The sequence below is a fragment of the Notechis scutatus genome, chromosome 4, assembly GCF_049901735.1.
Source record: "Notechis scutatus isolate UNSWTSFEM ecotype Mainland chromosome 4, rNotScu1.2, whole genome shotgun sequence".
Taxonomy (NCBI): Eukaryota; Metazoa; Chordata; class Lepidosauria; order Squamata; family Elapidae; genus Notechis; species Notechis scutatus.
In genome coordinates, this window is record NC_142012.1 from 103,346,893 (window position 1) to 103,363,809 (window position 16,917).

Sequence of the window (16,917 nt, forward strand, 5' to 3'; positions counted from 1 at the left end):
TTTAATAAGCTTAAATAACCTGAGATGCCAAACTGATACCTTACCATTTCATAGGATGCTTTTATTAACTCTGTTAGCAAGAGATCGAGATGAAAACAATGGACTTATGCTTTATGCTCAGTTTGGACTTTGGTAGACAGTATTGTTGGTCTAGGAGTACTATAGGTTGGGGTGGGCTAGCAACAGAAGCAGGTAATAACATTAAAGTGGTGTTGGGAAGAAGGCAGTTATCAAAGGGGTTGGGGCTCATGGAGATCACTTACTATGGATTTCTGTAGAAATTTGGATAGAAGATAATATACACCTTCTCTTATTGCATTATTCTAAAAGAAAACAATTCAATAGTGTTGAATATTTGTTGTCTTATTGTCATCTGTGCAAAGCCCTTAATTGAAGTTTTTAAAATGCATTTCTGTATGTGTTCCTCACTCTTGGGTCCTCTACCAGAGGCCTGGGATTAGCTGTTCCTAACCCTGCACTCTTCTGGACAGAGCTCTGATTTAGTTCCGGGGATCTGTCAGAGCCACTCCCCCAGTTAGCAGTCATAGGCCCAAGTGCTCCTATCACCACTGGGACCACTTTGGCCTTTTACTTTCCACATCCTTTCAAGTTCCTCCTTCAGGCTCTGGCAGTTCTCCAGTTTTTTACCACCTCTTCTTGATGTTGCTATCATTTGGCCCTGCTAGAATCAATCACCCACATTGTATTTTGGTCAACTGCTATGTTGTCTGGCTGATTGGCTAGTACTTGCTTGTCTGCCCTTACCTATGTACCCTCCTAACTGACGTAGGAGGATCTAGCGCATATTCTGTGCTGATGTTCCTAGGAACAATGCCAGCTACTTGATTATCTTTTAGAATGTGTGCCTCCTGCCTGTATCTTATACCCTCACACTATGTGTTGGACTGTCTCTGAGGCCTGCAGTCTGTACCTTGGACTAATGTGGTAGAACTCTGCTTCCATGGATCTGGTACTTAGTGCCTGTTCTTGATCTGCTATGATCATAGCCTCAATGCTATTTTTTTTAGTCCAACTCTCCCTCCCCCTCTTTCATTTAAATGGAACACATACCACTATGCTGAATAGTAAACAGCTTAGGCCATCAGTACTAGCCTTATTTTTTATTAGTTCTTGCAAATGTTTTAACAGAATTACTGTGACTGTTTAGCTTTGCAGAGAACGTCTTATTACTGTTGATGGCTTTTACTGATGTTATTTGCTGTTTGTATTGTTATTCTGTGAGTCCGAGAGAGATTTACACACCAAATAATTAGTAACCTTTTATTTATTTGTATGAAATAATGTGCAGGCTTCCTAGTCCTAAATTGCAGGTAGATAAGCTACTTGTGGAAACACTTGAAATACTGAGGAAACATTAAGAACACTGACACATCAAGATTACTATAGGAGTGACATATTCACAAAATGGCTGCATGATGGTTGTAACTAAGCACACTATGTAAATTCACCAGAAAGCAAAGAGTTTAATTTGCTCCCTAACATCTTTTCCTAAACTCACAGGATGATAAAACTTCAAACAGTTTTATCTGTGTCTTTCCTGGCAAGTAAGCACACTTCCTTTTATTTTTTATTAATCTGCTTGGGGGTTATGTAGGACCCATGGGCATTCTTGAGATGGCACTTTGGAACATTCTAATTTAATTATTAGAATTTTTAATTTCAAATAAAGTTAAGTGTGTGAGTCAGTACAATAGGTACTTAAGAAAATAATCATCCAGCTACTGGTACTCACAGAGACATACAATAAAATCTATTTTGAACGCATATGTTGAAATCAATTAACACATTAGATAAGTTGGGCCTGATATGAGCAAGATATGTGGCAAAATAAAAATTCCCTCCTTAAAGCACTCAATTATTCTGCAGCTTGAGAAACAAAAGCAGCTTTCTCCAAGATGCCCATTTATCAAAGTACAGAGGAAGATGTAATGCTTAGAAAAAAATGTCTTTTTAGTAAAGTCATTTATGTTCAGAACATGTGTAGGCAATCCATACATATATGCTCCTCAAAGCACCTAACAACCCCCACCCCCACATTATGATACTGGAATGCATGCAGCAACCCTTATCTATGCGTATGTGGAGGGAGCAAATGTAGCCTTCAGCATTAAAAATTTGCTGGACTGTGAACTAGATAATGGATTGCCAAGCAGTTGGGAAACTTCTTTATAACTGAATGAAAGATGAATAATTCTTATTAACTATAAACTAATGTACAGAACTTAAAGAATCTTTTTGTTACCAAAGGAATGAGATTACTTAATCTGAAAATATTTCATACTGGGACATTTTTATATAAGAGATGATATACTTATATGATTATTAGATCTGCTGTTGGTTTAGAATAATTTACATCTTTCCTTTCTGTTGGTAGATACATAAAAGCAAGCTTTAAATTTAGAATGTAAAGTGATAGTAGGAATGAGCATATAACTGGGCAGCCTGAAATGTCTTACTATGTTATCCTGTATATTGATCATAATGATGGTTCCATACTTGACAGGAAGGTTTATAATTTATGTTAAACAATTGCACAATACATGAACATGTGGCCAATATTTTCTAACATATATACACCTGGCACAGCCACCATTCTCATTCCACATGCAGGTCACAATATAGCATCGTTAGTGTTTATAGGGCAGTGGTCCTTAAATTTTGCAGATCTGCAATACTCTAAAATGGAAATTGAGCTTTTATGACTACCTCAATAAATGAAATAATTGGTCATATTGGTGTTGGGATTGGGCAACAGTATTTTTTAAATTTTTAGTCTATATACCATAGGATTATCATACTCTGAAATACAACTGTCCCTTGCAGGTTTGCACAAACAAAATGACAGCCAAAGATCAAAGTGACTCTTGACAATGCTCTTGCTTTGCTTGCCCTGGCAAAGAAGGAGCATTGTCAAAACTTGCCCCTGTTCTGGTCGGGCAAACATGCAGCTGGATTGCAAAGGCAAAGCCCATAGGGAGTTTTAACAGTGCTTGAACTTTACCTGCACAAGTCTGAACAGGTAATGAACATTCTGACATCTTTCTAAGTTGCTTTTGACCTGCTGGGGAAACAGTTTGAGAATTTCTGCTATAAGATACAACAGGACTTCTCTGCACTAACAAATGTTGAATGCCTTCAAATACTAGAACAGCAATCAGCAGTCAAAGGAGTCTGTCTTAAGTTTGGCAGAACCAAAATAATCCTGGTTGACATCCTGAAACTTGCCTTTGTGGTCTCAGTCCTCTCTTTCCCACACTAGAACACCTAAATGGAGCTTGAATCAGATACAAACAGATCCCACTGCAAACTTATTTTATGGGAAAGACAAATTAAAATATGCAAAAATTTTTGAAGATTACAAACTTCAAAAAAACAAAAAAAAAAAACCTAACATTTTTTGAAAGATAAATTGTTTACATTCTTTGGAAACTGCATATACATAAATAACTGAAGCCAGTTAAATGCACATAATACTTTCTATGACTAGAGCAAGGCTTAGCAAGTGGGTAATTTTTCAATACACCATGCACTTATGGCACAGAGATAGCACTGTAAGCTGTTTAGCAGAAGTTATATTTCATGACAACAGTTAATAAAGCAATAAAACTTGCTTTAAAATACTTTATATTTTATTAGGATACTATTCTATATTCTTATTTTAATTTCACTTAGAACTCATTTGGATTTATTGCAGACTGAACATGCATAATGTCCTTACATTCCTACAGCCCAATATTAACTGCAGTTTAACACTAATTACTTCAGTGTAAGCCCCTTTAAGAAGCACAGTACTTCAGTATGAGTAAGGAAGCTTAGGATGTGGATCCACAAATCAGAAATAAACACGAGAGTAATTTCATAAATATCCATATATAATTTAACCCTGAATAAACTCACTATTTATGTGATGTACTTGATCTGGTTCTTAAACATAATACTTGCATTGTAATTTCATTTTTCATATCTAGGGTGACTTTTGCTCATGCTGAAAATAATATACTTCTTGCATGATTTCTTATGTTGGCTTAAGAAAAAACAACACAAAACTGCAAGAGTTTATGAATATATTATGGAACCAAACATGACTTCCTTATGAAGCCCCATGAATAAACATTTCAATTTTTAACAAAAAAATCCTATACAGGTAGTCCTCAAATGACGCCCAGAATTGGACCAAAAATTATGTTGTTTAGATATTTGTTGTGAGTTTTGTCCCACTTTACCACCTTTCTTGCCATAGTTGTTAAATGAATCACTGCAATTGATAAGTTAGTAATCCAGTTGTTAAATGAATCTGGCTCTCCATTGACTTTGCTTGTCAAAAGGTTGCAAAAGGTGATCACATAACATTGGGACACAGCAATGGTCATAAGTATGAATCAGTTGTCAAGCATCTGAATTTTGATCACATCACCATGGGGATGCTACAAATGTCGTAACTGTGAAAACTGGTCATAACTCACTTTTTCAGTCCCACTGTAACTTTGAATGGTCACTAAACTGTTATAAGTCAAAGACTACCTGTACTGTTTATTTTCAAATATGAACAATTTAGGATCAAAACATCAATTAAATGCACAACAGGCCATTTTTCGTTGAATGGTACCTCTTACTGTAAGTTGCAGCTTTGTCTCTCTAATTGCACCTCTGTATATTCTGAAAGCAGGTCTATTGCTCCCCAAATGTATAAGCAAGAGGCATCACACATGAACCTAAGTCTAATACAGTAAACAGAAGCACCAATCACTTTTAATATATTCCCTCAAAATTATATAATCATCACCAAAGGCAAAGTATAAGAAGTTCTTTCCAAAGGTGCATTTCTGAATATCATAAAAACAGCCCACATTACAATGTATTATCATTTAACTCATACCTAGTGCCCATAAATCAGAAATATCAGTAAACCTTTGGGAGGGCTCAAAGAAGTTTCAAAATGCTGACCATCTTCTCTCCAACCCACCCACCTCCCAAACCCAGTGTGTTTCAGTGGCCTAGATTCTTCCTTTAAATACAAGGAACAACTGGAGATAGAGCAAGTTCTGTGGCCCCACTACTACAGAAAACACAACAGCACTTAATATTCTTAATAGTATGGATATCTAGTACAATAAGACCAGGTGCTTATACATATAATTCTGACCTCTTATGCAACATAGCTGGAATTGAACAAATATGGGTGGGGCTATTTTTTTCCTCTATAAATAGAACTCCAAATACTACTCTCCACATAAATATTAGCTATGCTCAATAGGAAAGCATGTAGACAGTTTGTTACTAGCATTACATGGCTGTCTGCTATTCAATTACAGAACTGAGTAAAGCCTATCAAACGTCATTGCAGTGTCTAAAAACAATGCAAGTACATGTATAGGAATGCTGTACTACTTTCTTTCCTATGAAGCACTCTCCTCTCAGAGATAGCTAATGGGAACAGTTCTTTTACACTTACCATGTTATAAATCGCAGTATGCACACCCTAATGATTCACAGAAAAGTTTTTTTTTAAATTATGCATAAACAGTAAGAAAAAAAAACCAAGCATTGCTCAAATGAACTTTTTTGGACTACTTGTCACATTTGAAAAACGTAAATGTTCAACGAAGTATAAAACCCCCTTACCTACAGACTTGTTTATAAAATACTAAATAATTCAATTCTATTTGGAAAAAAATAAAATATAGTAATTTGAAAAGGACACTATTTTCACTGTTAGTATTTAAAGTTGTTTCAGTACTTCATCCAGTCCACAGCCTGCATTAATCTCTCCTGCAATAGGTCTAAACTCTTGCAAAGTACAAAATTAACATCTTTCAGACAATATAATTTTAAAGATACCTATTTTCAAAAGTACATTTGAATATATCATAAAGATAACCTGAACAATTACAATTCCAAGAAGTGATGCAAAGAAAATTAATCAGCAATGTAGAACCTAAAGCAGTAATTTGCCTCCTATTCTAAGTAAATTTGCCAGGTAATAAATCCCAGTGAATTTAGCTAATGATGTATCTCAATTATGTTAGAGGCTAAACTATTAATACGGGTAAAGGTTACTGTTGTTCCAAACTGATCAGCTTAATCAACATATTAAGAGTAAAAGTTTTGCATTGCCAGAAAGGCTCATGTTTTAATTATTTAAATTAAGACAAAAGAGCTGCATTATTAGAACCAGGAAATACTGACAGCTATTCTAATCACTCCTGCATTCCTCTTTCCTTCCATTATCCAATTCTAGTATTTCTCCAGAACATAAAGTTTTTGTTTTTTTGTTTTTTGAGAGAGAGAGAGAGAGAGAGAGAGATGGCAGCAGCTTAGTCAGACCCAGCATCTCGCACTCTTTTCCCAAGGACCAGAGGTATGGGGTAAAGAATTATACAGATTACTGATAGATTGATAAAGTTTTCAAAAGCTTAAAGTGGCCTTTAAGCTTTTGAAAATACATGGCCTCCAACTTGGGTCATGAAGCTACTGGACAGCATCTACCATAATCCCTGCAATTTTAGTAATAAAAAAAAACAGGGTCCCAATACCCTGCAAATGTCTTGGGCATAGCTTTTTTTAAAAAAAATTACAGGTAGGATTGTATAAATCATGCTGCATCCATCATGAATGGCCTTTAAGCCTTTGAAAAATTCATGGCTTCCAATTCGGATATGAAGCTACAAGACAGCATCTCTCATCATCATGTCAGTTTAGTAATCTGGAAAAAAGGAGGGTCTCAATACTCTGCAAATATCTTGGGGTTAATTTTTATTGTATCAATCATGCTGCATTCATCCTAAAGGCACCCAATCATCAAAGCCAAGACTTTCTGCATCTTCACACCCGACCCCTGCCTTCAACAAACAGCACCGGTACTTTAAATAAGGAGAATATTTGTAGCTTGGGGGTTGACATGAGGGGGGTCCTTGGCATTTCATTACCCAAACTAGGTAACATCTTCAATGCTAGTGAAACAGCACCGTCTTTCTTACTTGCTCAACAAATAAAGGAACCATCCCTCCAGCCCCATCATGTGGTCCGGGTTTAAGCCCATCCCAAAGGTGCAAGGAAGGAAAAGGCATTCGGGGCTTTAAAAAAAAAAAAAGCCACTGTTTCAGCCACCTCCCTTGAAAACTCAAGGGGCCGCACCAAAGATGCCACCGCTTGCGGGAGGTGGAGAGCCAGCTTGGGACGGAGGGAGAAGGGAAGCAAAGGCCCGGGACGGCCTCTTAAGAGCCAGGGGTCATTCGCCACGCCGCATTTTACCTTCCGCCACGTCCTCGTCGATCGCCCCCTTCACCTGCGAGAAGCACCACTGGAAATCGTTGCCGACGCCTCCTCCTCCGCCGGCCACCCCTGCTGGAGAGGAAAAGCGGCGTGAGCAGGGACCGTGCCCGCCAAACCTCAGCTTCTCCGGTCGCCGAGGCGGCCCGGATGCCGCCCAGGCCTGGCGAGCTATCCCCGGGGCCGTTCGGACTCCGCTTAGCCCTCCAAAGGCTACCCTGCGGGCCCCGGGCCTGCCTCCGTCCGACGCCGCTGCCTCCGTGACCACCACCACCACCAGCAGCAGCAGCGCCGCCGCCGCCGCCACCACGCGTGCCCCTTACCTGCCATGTTGCGCGGCGTCTGGCTGGCGGAGACCGCCGGCTGCAAAAGCCCGCGGAGCGGAAGAATCAACGGGGACGGATGGGGAAGCCGCTACAAGCGCCTCCTTCGCTGCTGGTGGACCTGCTGGTGCTGCGGCTGCAGCCACAGCCAGCGCCGACGCCGCCGGAGGTTCGGGGGTTTCAAAATCGCCCATTGCCGGTCAGCCTGATCCGGTGACGTCATCCTCCTGCCAGCCTCCGCCGGCCGGGAAAGGACGAGCCCCGGGATGAAGCTCTCGGGAAGTTTTCACGCCGGCCCAGGTGGCCGGTTGGCGGGCGAAAGGGGTGGGGTGGGGAGAGAGGTCAGGGCTTTGAGGCTGTGGCTGCCAGCCTTGCCGTCCCGCGCGGGCTGAGGCGGCTTCCCCGCGGAGCCACGGAAGGAAGCTCCGGCGCCCTGTCGCCAACCTCGAGGACGCCGACTTCACGCCCGGCAAATCTCGCCTGCCCGGAGTCCACGGGACTTGGGATCGGCCAGGGGCGGGGCTGCCTTTCGGCCCCGCCCCCTAGAGCTCAAACAGGTCTTATTGCCGTAGGAGGGTCGGCTGTGCGGAGGCTCTTCTGTTGCTATGGATTGGCCGCGCCCCCCCTTCAACACAGGGCTTCAGCTTTTTAAAGCTTGCGGGGCTGCCGGAAAGGGACAACCCCCACTCGCCCCCAGAGCTGGAGAATGGCCTTTATTAATCGATTCCGGGTAACTTATGAGCCTCTCTCTCTTCCTGGCAACGCTTCTTAGCCACCTTTGCCTTCCTGAGTGATATTTTGGACAGAGAGGACCGCTGGATTGAAAGAGGGGTCAAAGAGGCCACCGATGTCACAAATTGAATAGCCCTCTCTCAACAGAGAGGGAGGGATACGGCTGATATCCACCCCTCAGATGACCTTGATAACACAGATAAACCTCCAGGTGACCTCAATGACCCTCTAAAAAGAATGCAAATGACCAGCTGTCTGCAAGGAGTGTAAATCCTTCCATTCCCCACCATCCAGTCAGAGCTGAAGAAGCTTCTTGGATGAGAAGCAAAAAAACGACTTCAAGGGAAAAAAAACAAGGAAGTCCAATTTGCCTCTTGGGGGGGTGGGGGGAAGCACCTTTGGGATTAGCTTCATGGATGCTTCCTTCCCCCAATTTCCCAGCCCAACCTAAACCTTGTGATTCCCTGGATCTCTTCCATAATCTCTGATTTTGCTCTGTTTCTGAGACTAAAGTTTGCCAGGTGCTGCCATCTGCTGAGGCTTGCCTTTTTTAAAAAAAAAATAGCAACGAGCAAAATACAAATGTCTATTGAGATTCTCAGTTATCCAAGTCATGGTTGTCCCAAAGGTGGGGACAGACCTGGATGACCTGGATGACTGAGAATCTTGTATTTTGCTTGTTGCTAATAGAATCTCCCTATCCAGAGGAGGGATATGACACCATCTATCTCCAGTCTACAACACAGTTCCAAGAAGGCTCCACCATCCATTTGCACTATTCAGGTGACCCTGAGGACACAGATAAACCTGCAATGACTCTAAAGGATGCAAATGACCAGTTGTCTGCAAGGAGTGTAAATCCTTCCATTCCTCACCATTGAGTCAGAGTTGAAGAAGCTTCTTGGATGAGAAGCGAAACATCTTCAAAGAAAAGAGTTGCCTCTTGAAAAAAAAAAGCATCTTTGGGACAAGCAAAATACAAGATCTTCAAAGATGCTGCTTTAAATCCAAATGCTGCCACTCTTGGCGATTACATGGCTGCATCTGTATGGTTTTCTGGGCAATAATATGAAAGGGTTTTGCAGCATTTTTTATAACTTACAAATCTTTTCTTTGTGTGTGTGTGTGTCTTCAGATTAGTCCTAGACACTTGCGGGCAAGTCCATGTGGTTTCTGTTCAGAAGTGCTTTGCCATTCTTCTAGGATCCAAGTGCTTAGACATTTCAATCAATCTTGCTTTAGCATTTGAGCAGCATAAGCTGAAAATAGAAAATTAATCACAAAGTTATATTTCTGTATTATAAAACCGCATCCTTAATAACTGAGTATGCATTTGCTATAAAACATCTGAGTTTAAGATTTGTGAAGTACGAGGTATACATAATGTCTTTACCAGAAAATATCTGTCATTAAGATCTGTAAACTAAAAATTAATTACCCTGTTTCTCACAAAATAAGGCCGGGCCTTATTTTTTTTTGAGCCCTGAAAAAACGGCTAGGACGTCTTTTTGGGGGTGAATTAATTTCTCCCCCCCCCCCCCCGCGCACCAGCGCCGTCTCCAACAATAGCATCTGAGTCGCTCCCGCTTTCCTCTCGTCCCCGTAACAACAGGAAAAAAAAAGATTTTGAGGTACCTGGGAGTGCCGCGCACTGCATTTTGGTTCAATCCCGACTGGCTGGGTGGGCGTCTCTGCTGCTGCTACCCTTGGTACTCCAGCCTCGGGCTCTGCAAGTTTGCAAAAGTCCCAGTGCAGCAGCCCGTTCCTGCATTCCAAGCACCCAGGCTGAGCTGCAGCTGTCCCTCTCTCGCCAGTGCCATCTCCAATAACAGCGGCAGTAGTGGCGGAACTGTAGAAGTTACGGAGGTGGCTCCGCCACCCGAGAAGCAGCTGAAATGCTTCCATGGTTCCCGCCGCTGCTGCCGCTGTTATTGGAGACGACGCTGGTGAGAGAGGGACAGCTGCAGCTCGGCCTGGGTGCTTGGAATGCAGGAATGGGCTGCTGCACCAGGACTTTTGCAAACTTGCAGAGCCCGAGGTTGGAGCACCAAGGGTAGCAGCAGCAGAGACGCTCGCTCGGCTCTTCTCACGCCCATCCAGCCACTCAGGATTAAACCAAAACGCAGCGCACAACGCTCCCAGGTACCTCAAAATGTTTTTTTTTTCCTGTTGTTACGGGGACGGGGGAAAAGCGGGAGCGACTCAGATGCTGTTGTTGGAGATGGTGCTGGCGAGAGAGGCACCAGCACCGGTGGGAACTGTGGAAGCTACGGAGGCCTGAGAAGCGGCTGAAATGCTGCCGGACATCCACGCTGACACCGCCCGCCTGCTGACCTGGGTAAAGGAGCCCTCTGTGCTCCACCATGGTGTTAGGAGCGGCCGATGGTAAAGCGTAGCTGCCCACGGGGCACTCCTAATGGCAAGTTCCCCCCTGCCTCCCCCCCCCCAATTTCGCATGTTTTAAACTAGGCCTAAATTTGGGGGGAGGGGCTTAATTTCATTTTATGCCTAGAAAACATGCTGGGTCTTCCTATTGGGGGGGGGCGTATTGTTGGAGAAACACGGTAGTATTTAATGTTCATAGACTTACATTTACATTGTACTATAAAATAGCCACATGCTTAAAGTTGATAAAACTAAGAGTTACAAATAAATAGGTCAATAGCTTTATAAAAGTAAGAACTATATACAGGTAGTCCTTGATGTGCGACCACAATTGAGTCCAACATTTCTGTTGCTAAGGAGACATTTGCTAAGTCAGTTTTGCCCCTATTTTATGATCTTTCTTGCCACAGTTGTTACTGCCACTGCAGTAGATAAGTTAGTAACACGGTTGTTAAGTGAGTCTGGCTTCCCATTGACTTTGCTTCCCAGGTGATCACATGATTCTGGGACACTGCAATTGTCATAAATATGAAACAGTTACAAGTATCTCAGTTTTGAACACGTGATCAGGGGGTAGTGGTAATGGCTGTAAGTGTGAAAAATGGTTGTAAGTCATTTTTTTTCAGTGTTATTGTAAGCAAACTGTTGTATGTGGAGGACTACCTGTATAAATAGACCTATACCTCTAAAATATGTTAGTTGTCCAGTTCATCTGTGGACAAGGAGGCAGAACCTAGCATGATAGGGAAGTCCATTGTTATTGTTATAGTAACTGTGGGTGTTATTCTCCCTCATGGGTTTTTGTCACTATTTGGTAGTGCCTGTCTTCAAAGCCAATGAAGATAATATAGGACTCACCAAAGGGTTCTTTCAGCAGCTGCATCTTACCTTGACTGGATGTCACAGTGGGTTAGGGTTTCTTTCATTGCATCTTTGTAGTGCTTGTGTGCTCAATCTTGGGTTTCTTCTCAGACTGCAGTGTACTATAGAGCATTGGTGTCACACTTGCCTCATCATGTTGCCGTCACGTGATGTTTTGTGACATTTTTCTCATTTGCGGAGTGGGGTGGGCGTGTCTTGCATGTGATGCATCTGGCTTGTGGGCTGCCAGTTTCATACCCCTGCTATAGAGTACCTGGCAAGTCATACAGTGTTTATCCATTCTGATAACATGTGTCAACCATCTCCTCTGGGCTCCTAACATTTATTAGCCTAATCAAAGCCCTAAAGTAATATTTAAACAAAGTAATAACTATCATTTCCCTGAAAATTATGACCTACTCAGAAAATAAGTCCTATCTTGATTTTTACATGTGTACCCAATAATAAGCCCCACCTCCAAAATAAGCCCTAATTAAGACCCCACCCACTCCAGGGTGCATGGGTAAAAATTAAGCTAGGGTGGGGATGACGGGGTGGAGCTGTCCTACTTACTTACCTTCGGATAGTTGCAGCCAGGCCTCGCACCCCTTGGCCATTTCTTCTGCAGCCAGCAAGGCTTTCTTGAAGGCCTCTCTAGCCAATAACAGAGCTCTGGATCGATCCAAAGCTCTGTTATCAGCTACAGAGGCCTTCAGGAAAGCCTTGCTGGCTGCAGAAGAAATGGGCCAAGGGCTGCGAGGCCTGGCTGCAACTATTTGAAGCTGAAGAAGTTCCTGAAGGCCTCTAACAGCAAAAAGGAGGCTGGGGGAGATGCACACAAGTGAAGTGAGTCAGTGGATGACACCCCCAAAATAAGACCTGGTGCCTTTTTTGTGGGGGAAAATATAAGACAGGGTCTTATTTTTGGGGAAACACGGGTATGTCTTACTTAGGTTTTATACTATAAATGTAAATATCCAGGAACTAAGTTTAAAATGGAAATACAGGTAGTCCTCAAATTACAACAGTTATTGTAGTGACTCTTCAAAGTTACGATGACTTTTCACACAGCCCTTGCAGCATCCTCATAATCACATGATCAAAATTCAGTTGCTTGGCAACTGGTTCATATTTATGATGATTGCAGTGTCCTGGGGTCAAGTGATTACCTGGGAAGCAAAGTCAATGGGGAAGCCAGATTCACTTAGCAACCATGTTATTAACAATGATTCACTTAACAACTGTGGCTGGAAAGGTCATAAAAAGGGGCAAAACTCACTTAGCGAATGTCTCATTTAACAACATAAAATTTGGGCTCAACTGTGGTTGTAACTAGAAAACTATCTGTACTGAGTATTTCTGATTCAATTTATGCTTCTGGGCTATCAGGTTCCAGTGTATTTTATGTGCTGCTTCAAAGAGCTTAGTTGCATTGTGGGTAATGGAAAAGTCCTAGTTCAGAAGTTGGCATTAAAATGTGTCGACATGCACACCCCTTTGCAGTCAGTTTTAGTGTAGTGTTTATAGGAAACACTAATTCTAATCCTACTTTAGACACAAAACCAGATGGTTGACTTTCAGTTTGTCACTGTTTCTCAGTCTTAGAAAGAAGGCAAGGGTTAACTGCCTGTGAAGAATGCTGCTAAGAAAACTGTATGGACAATTGTATCTGGAGTCAAGACTGACTCACCTCCACCACTCCAAAAACAAAAACAAGTTAGCTAGAAAGCAGATACTATTATAAATCTGACTGGACCCTAAATGAATGTACAACTGAAATCATACACACAACCTTCTACAATGCTATTACAAATCTGGGACTGGAACAACTAGTAACCAACAACACTAGACTAAACAACTGCCTCGATCTCATCTTCTGCAATAGTTTGAATTTAATTTACGGAATACAAACTAAAGAACCCTTTTCCAGCAGTGACCACAATATGATTGACTTTTGTCTCAACATACGCCCACACAAAAATCACCACAATGATGTAATCCCCAATTGTAACTTCAAAAAAGGCAACTGTGATCTTATAGACAACGATCTCTCATCCCTTGATTGGCAATCTCTATTCACTGGATGCAATATTGTTGAAGACCATTACAACATATTTTTACTTGAAGTCAAAAGAGTCATCAAACTATATGTACCAACAACAACTCCCAAAACAAAACAAAAAAGCAGATTACCCATAACAATAAGGAAACTTCAATCCAAAAAGAGATCACTCTGGCGGAGAAACAAATCTGGTCACGTTGCCAATTTCAAAAGCCGATAACAAAAATTTATGCCACCAGATAAAGACCAAATGCACCAATTATCACATTAAACAAGAGGAAAACCTTCTAAGCACCAATTCCACCCGTGCTTTTTACAATTTTGTAAACAACAAACTAAAAGACTCAAGGTCCATCCCACCCTTGATAGGACCTGATGGTAAAGACTGCAACGACGACACCATTAAAGCCAACCTCTTTAACACATTCTTCGGCTCAGTATTTGTAAACAGCAATGGATCATGCCCAGTATTTCCTAGCCGTACCACAGATAACAACAATGATCTAATACATATCGATTTTACAGAAGACAATGTTGAAAAAGCACTACGCAATCTAAAACCATCTCTATCTATTGGACCGGATGGAATATGTGCCTACTTCTTAAGAAAGCTATCCACTGCCATAGCCAAACCTCTAAGCATAATCTTTGAAAAATCTTTCAGGACCAGCTCCTTGCCTAACCTATGGTCACAAGCCACAGTCATCCCCATCTTCAAAAAGGGAGACCCAAGCCTAGTTGAAAATTACAGACCAATCTCCTTATGCTGCGTCACCTGTAAAGTCATGGAATCAATTATTAACCAATCCATCATCCTCCACTTAGAGACAAACAACCTACTCTCCAATAAACAATTTGGTTTCAGAAAAAAACTATCCTGTAATCTGCAACTCTTACACTGCAAAAACATATGGATGACACAACTTGACCAGGGCAAAGCAATAGACGCAATCTACATAAACTTCTGTAAAGCCTTTGATTCAGTGGTACACGACAAACTACTCCTAAAAATAAAATCCTATGGTATCTCTGGACAACTGAATAACTGGATAGAAGCATTCCTGGCAAACAGACAACAAATGGTCAAAATTGGCAGCGTCCTATCAAATTCTGTACCTGTCAATAGTGGTGTCCCCCAAGGCAGTGTTCTAGGACCAACTCTCTTCATACTCTACATAAATAACCTCTGTGATCATATTAAGAGCAATTGCGTTCTTTTCACTGATGATGTAAAGCTGTTCAATACCACAGACAATACTGCTACCCTACAAAAAGATCTTGACTATGTATCAGAATGGTCAAACAAATGGCAACTTCAAATCTCAACAAATAAATGCTCTGTCTTACATATTGGCAAAAAAATCAGAAAATAAAATACAAGCTGAATAGTCAAGATCTTGTTGATGACCCAAGCTCTGTAAAGGACGTTGGAATACTCACCTCGAATGATCTAAGTGCTAGAGCCCACTGCAACTACATAGCCAAAAAGGCATTAAGAGTTGTTAACCTAATCCTACGTAGCTTTTTCTCTGGTAATATCACACTACTAACCAGAGCATACAAAACATTTGCTAGACCAATACTCGAATACAGTTCATCAGTCTGGAACCCACATTACATATCTGATATTAGCACAATTGAGAAAGTCCAGAAATATTTCACAAGAAGAGTTCTCCATTCCTCTACTCGTTGTAGAATACCTTATGCCACCAGACTTGAAATTCTAGAACTAGAAAACCTTGAATTACGCCGTCTTCGGTCTGATTTAAGCATGGTATATAAAATCATACATTGCAATGTCCTACCTGTCAAGGAATACTTCAGCTTCAACCATAACAATACAAGAGCACACAATAGATACAAACTCAAAGTTAACCGCACCAAACTTGATTGCAGGAAATACGACTTCAGCAATAGAGTGGTCAATGTCTGGAATACTCTACCCGACTCTGTAGTTTCTTCCCCAAACCCCAAAAACTTTAACCTTAGACTGTCTACTATTGACCTCACCCCTTTCCTAAGAGGTCTGTAGGGGCGTGCATAAGCGCACCAACGTGCCTACCGTCCCTGTCCTATTGTTTCTCTTATTCTTCTTTTATTTTTCTTATATGTACCCATTTCATGTATTCTCAACTATGTATACACTTATACTTATTATCTTGTAAACAATTGGCAAATCAAATAAATAAATAAAACTCTCACTCTTAAAACAGTTTGGGCCTCCGATCAATCTCTGTTCATTTTGCATTGCTTTATGGCAATTTTAATCTGACTATATCCTATACCCTATTATCCTAAAGTCAATAGATAGGAGATAATCCCTTTAAAGATTTTTGTTTTCCTCTGAAATTTTCTTTCATGTTGGTAATGTCCACTAGCAATTAGTGGGGCTAATTCTATTGGCAAAAAGATAATCTGAATCTAAGTATGGATTTCCAGACCCCAGCCTCCATCACCTTCTGTAGGCCTGCCTCCTTATTTCAACATTTAAACTGTTGCAAGGTATTTAAAAACAACATCATGATGTAAAGATGATGATTATACCTTAGCCTTTTCAAGGTCAACTAAGTTCTATTGCCAATGAAAAGAAAAGTAGACCAGATGTTATGCCAATAAGCTCTGCAGTTCGGAATCAAGATGAAATGGTTTTTTTAAAAAAAATAAATTAGTCATAGGTGTGGGATGACATCTGGATAAAGAAGCAAAGGGACAAAGAGTGGCATTATCCCTCATTTTAAAAAACAAATCCCAGCTATTACTAGACCTGCTTCTTACTTGTATGACGCTTAATGGTTGCTGATTAAGAAGAGGGAAGAAAGCAAAGCCGAATAAGTCTGTCACAATATGGTTGAGTCTTAACACCCATTTGTCCCACCTAGTACTGAGTGATGCTACAATGAAGATCACAATTTTCCCCTTCATTTTACAGACTTTATAGTTACAAAATCAGAAATTAATTTTGGGGTGGGGGAGGTGCATTAAGCAAAAGCAAAGTTGTATAGTACTGACTACTAGAGACTTGGAATTCTCCTGAGTTGTAATCCCGCCATGAAAGCACCCTGGGTGACTTGGGCCTTGTCACTGTCTCTCAGCCCAACCTACCTCATAGGGTGGTTGTTGTGGAGAAAATATGAGGAGACAGAATTATTAGGTTTGTTAGCTGCCTTGAGTTATTTGTTGAACTAATAAAAAGCAGGAACTAAATAAAATTATCTTTCTTTTGAGAAAGTTTCCTCTTTGAATTAATAAATATTCTATTTTCCA

The 16,917-nt window shown here is 41.2% G+C and overlaps 1 protein-coding gene across 2 annotated transcripts in view; it reads right to left on the bottom strand.

The window, feature by feature from the left end:
- PPP2R2D (protein phosphatase 2 regulatory subunit Bdelta) overlaps window positions 1-8,108 on the bottom strand; it is a 39,404-nt gene extending 31,296 nt beyond the window's left edge. Inside the window, exons 1-2 of one of the 2 annotated variants that reach the window (XM_026670702.2) lie at window positions 7,614-8,108; window positions 7,273-7,365 (exon numbers count right to left, since the gene is read on the bottom strand). In XM_026670702.2, the coding sequence (XP_026526487.1) occupies window positions 7,273-7,365; window positions 7,614-7,620 (100 nt within the window). In that variant the 5' untranslated portion in view covers window positions 7,621-8,108. The remainder of the gene's footprint in view (window positions 1-7,272; window positions 7,366-7,613) is intronic. The other variant, XM_026670703.2, reaches the window with a different exon arrangement.
- Between the last annotated feature and the right edge of the window lie 8,809 nt (window positions 8,109-16,917).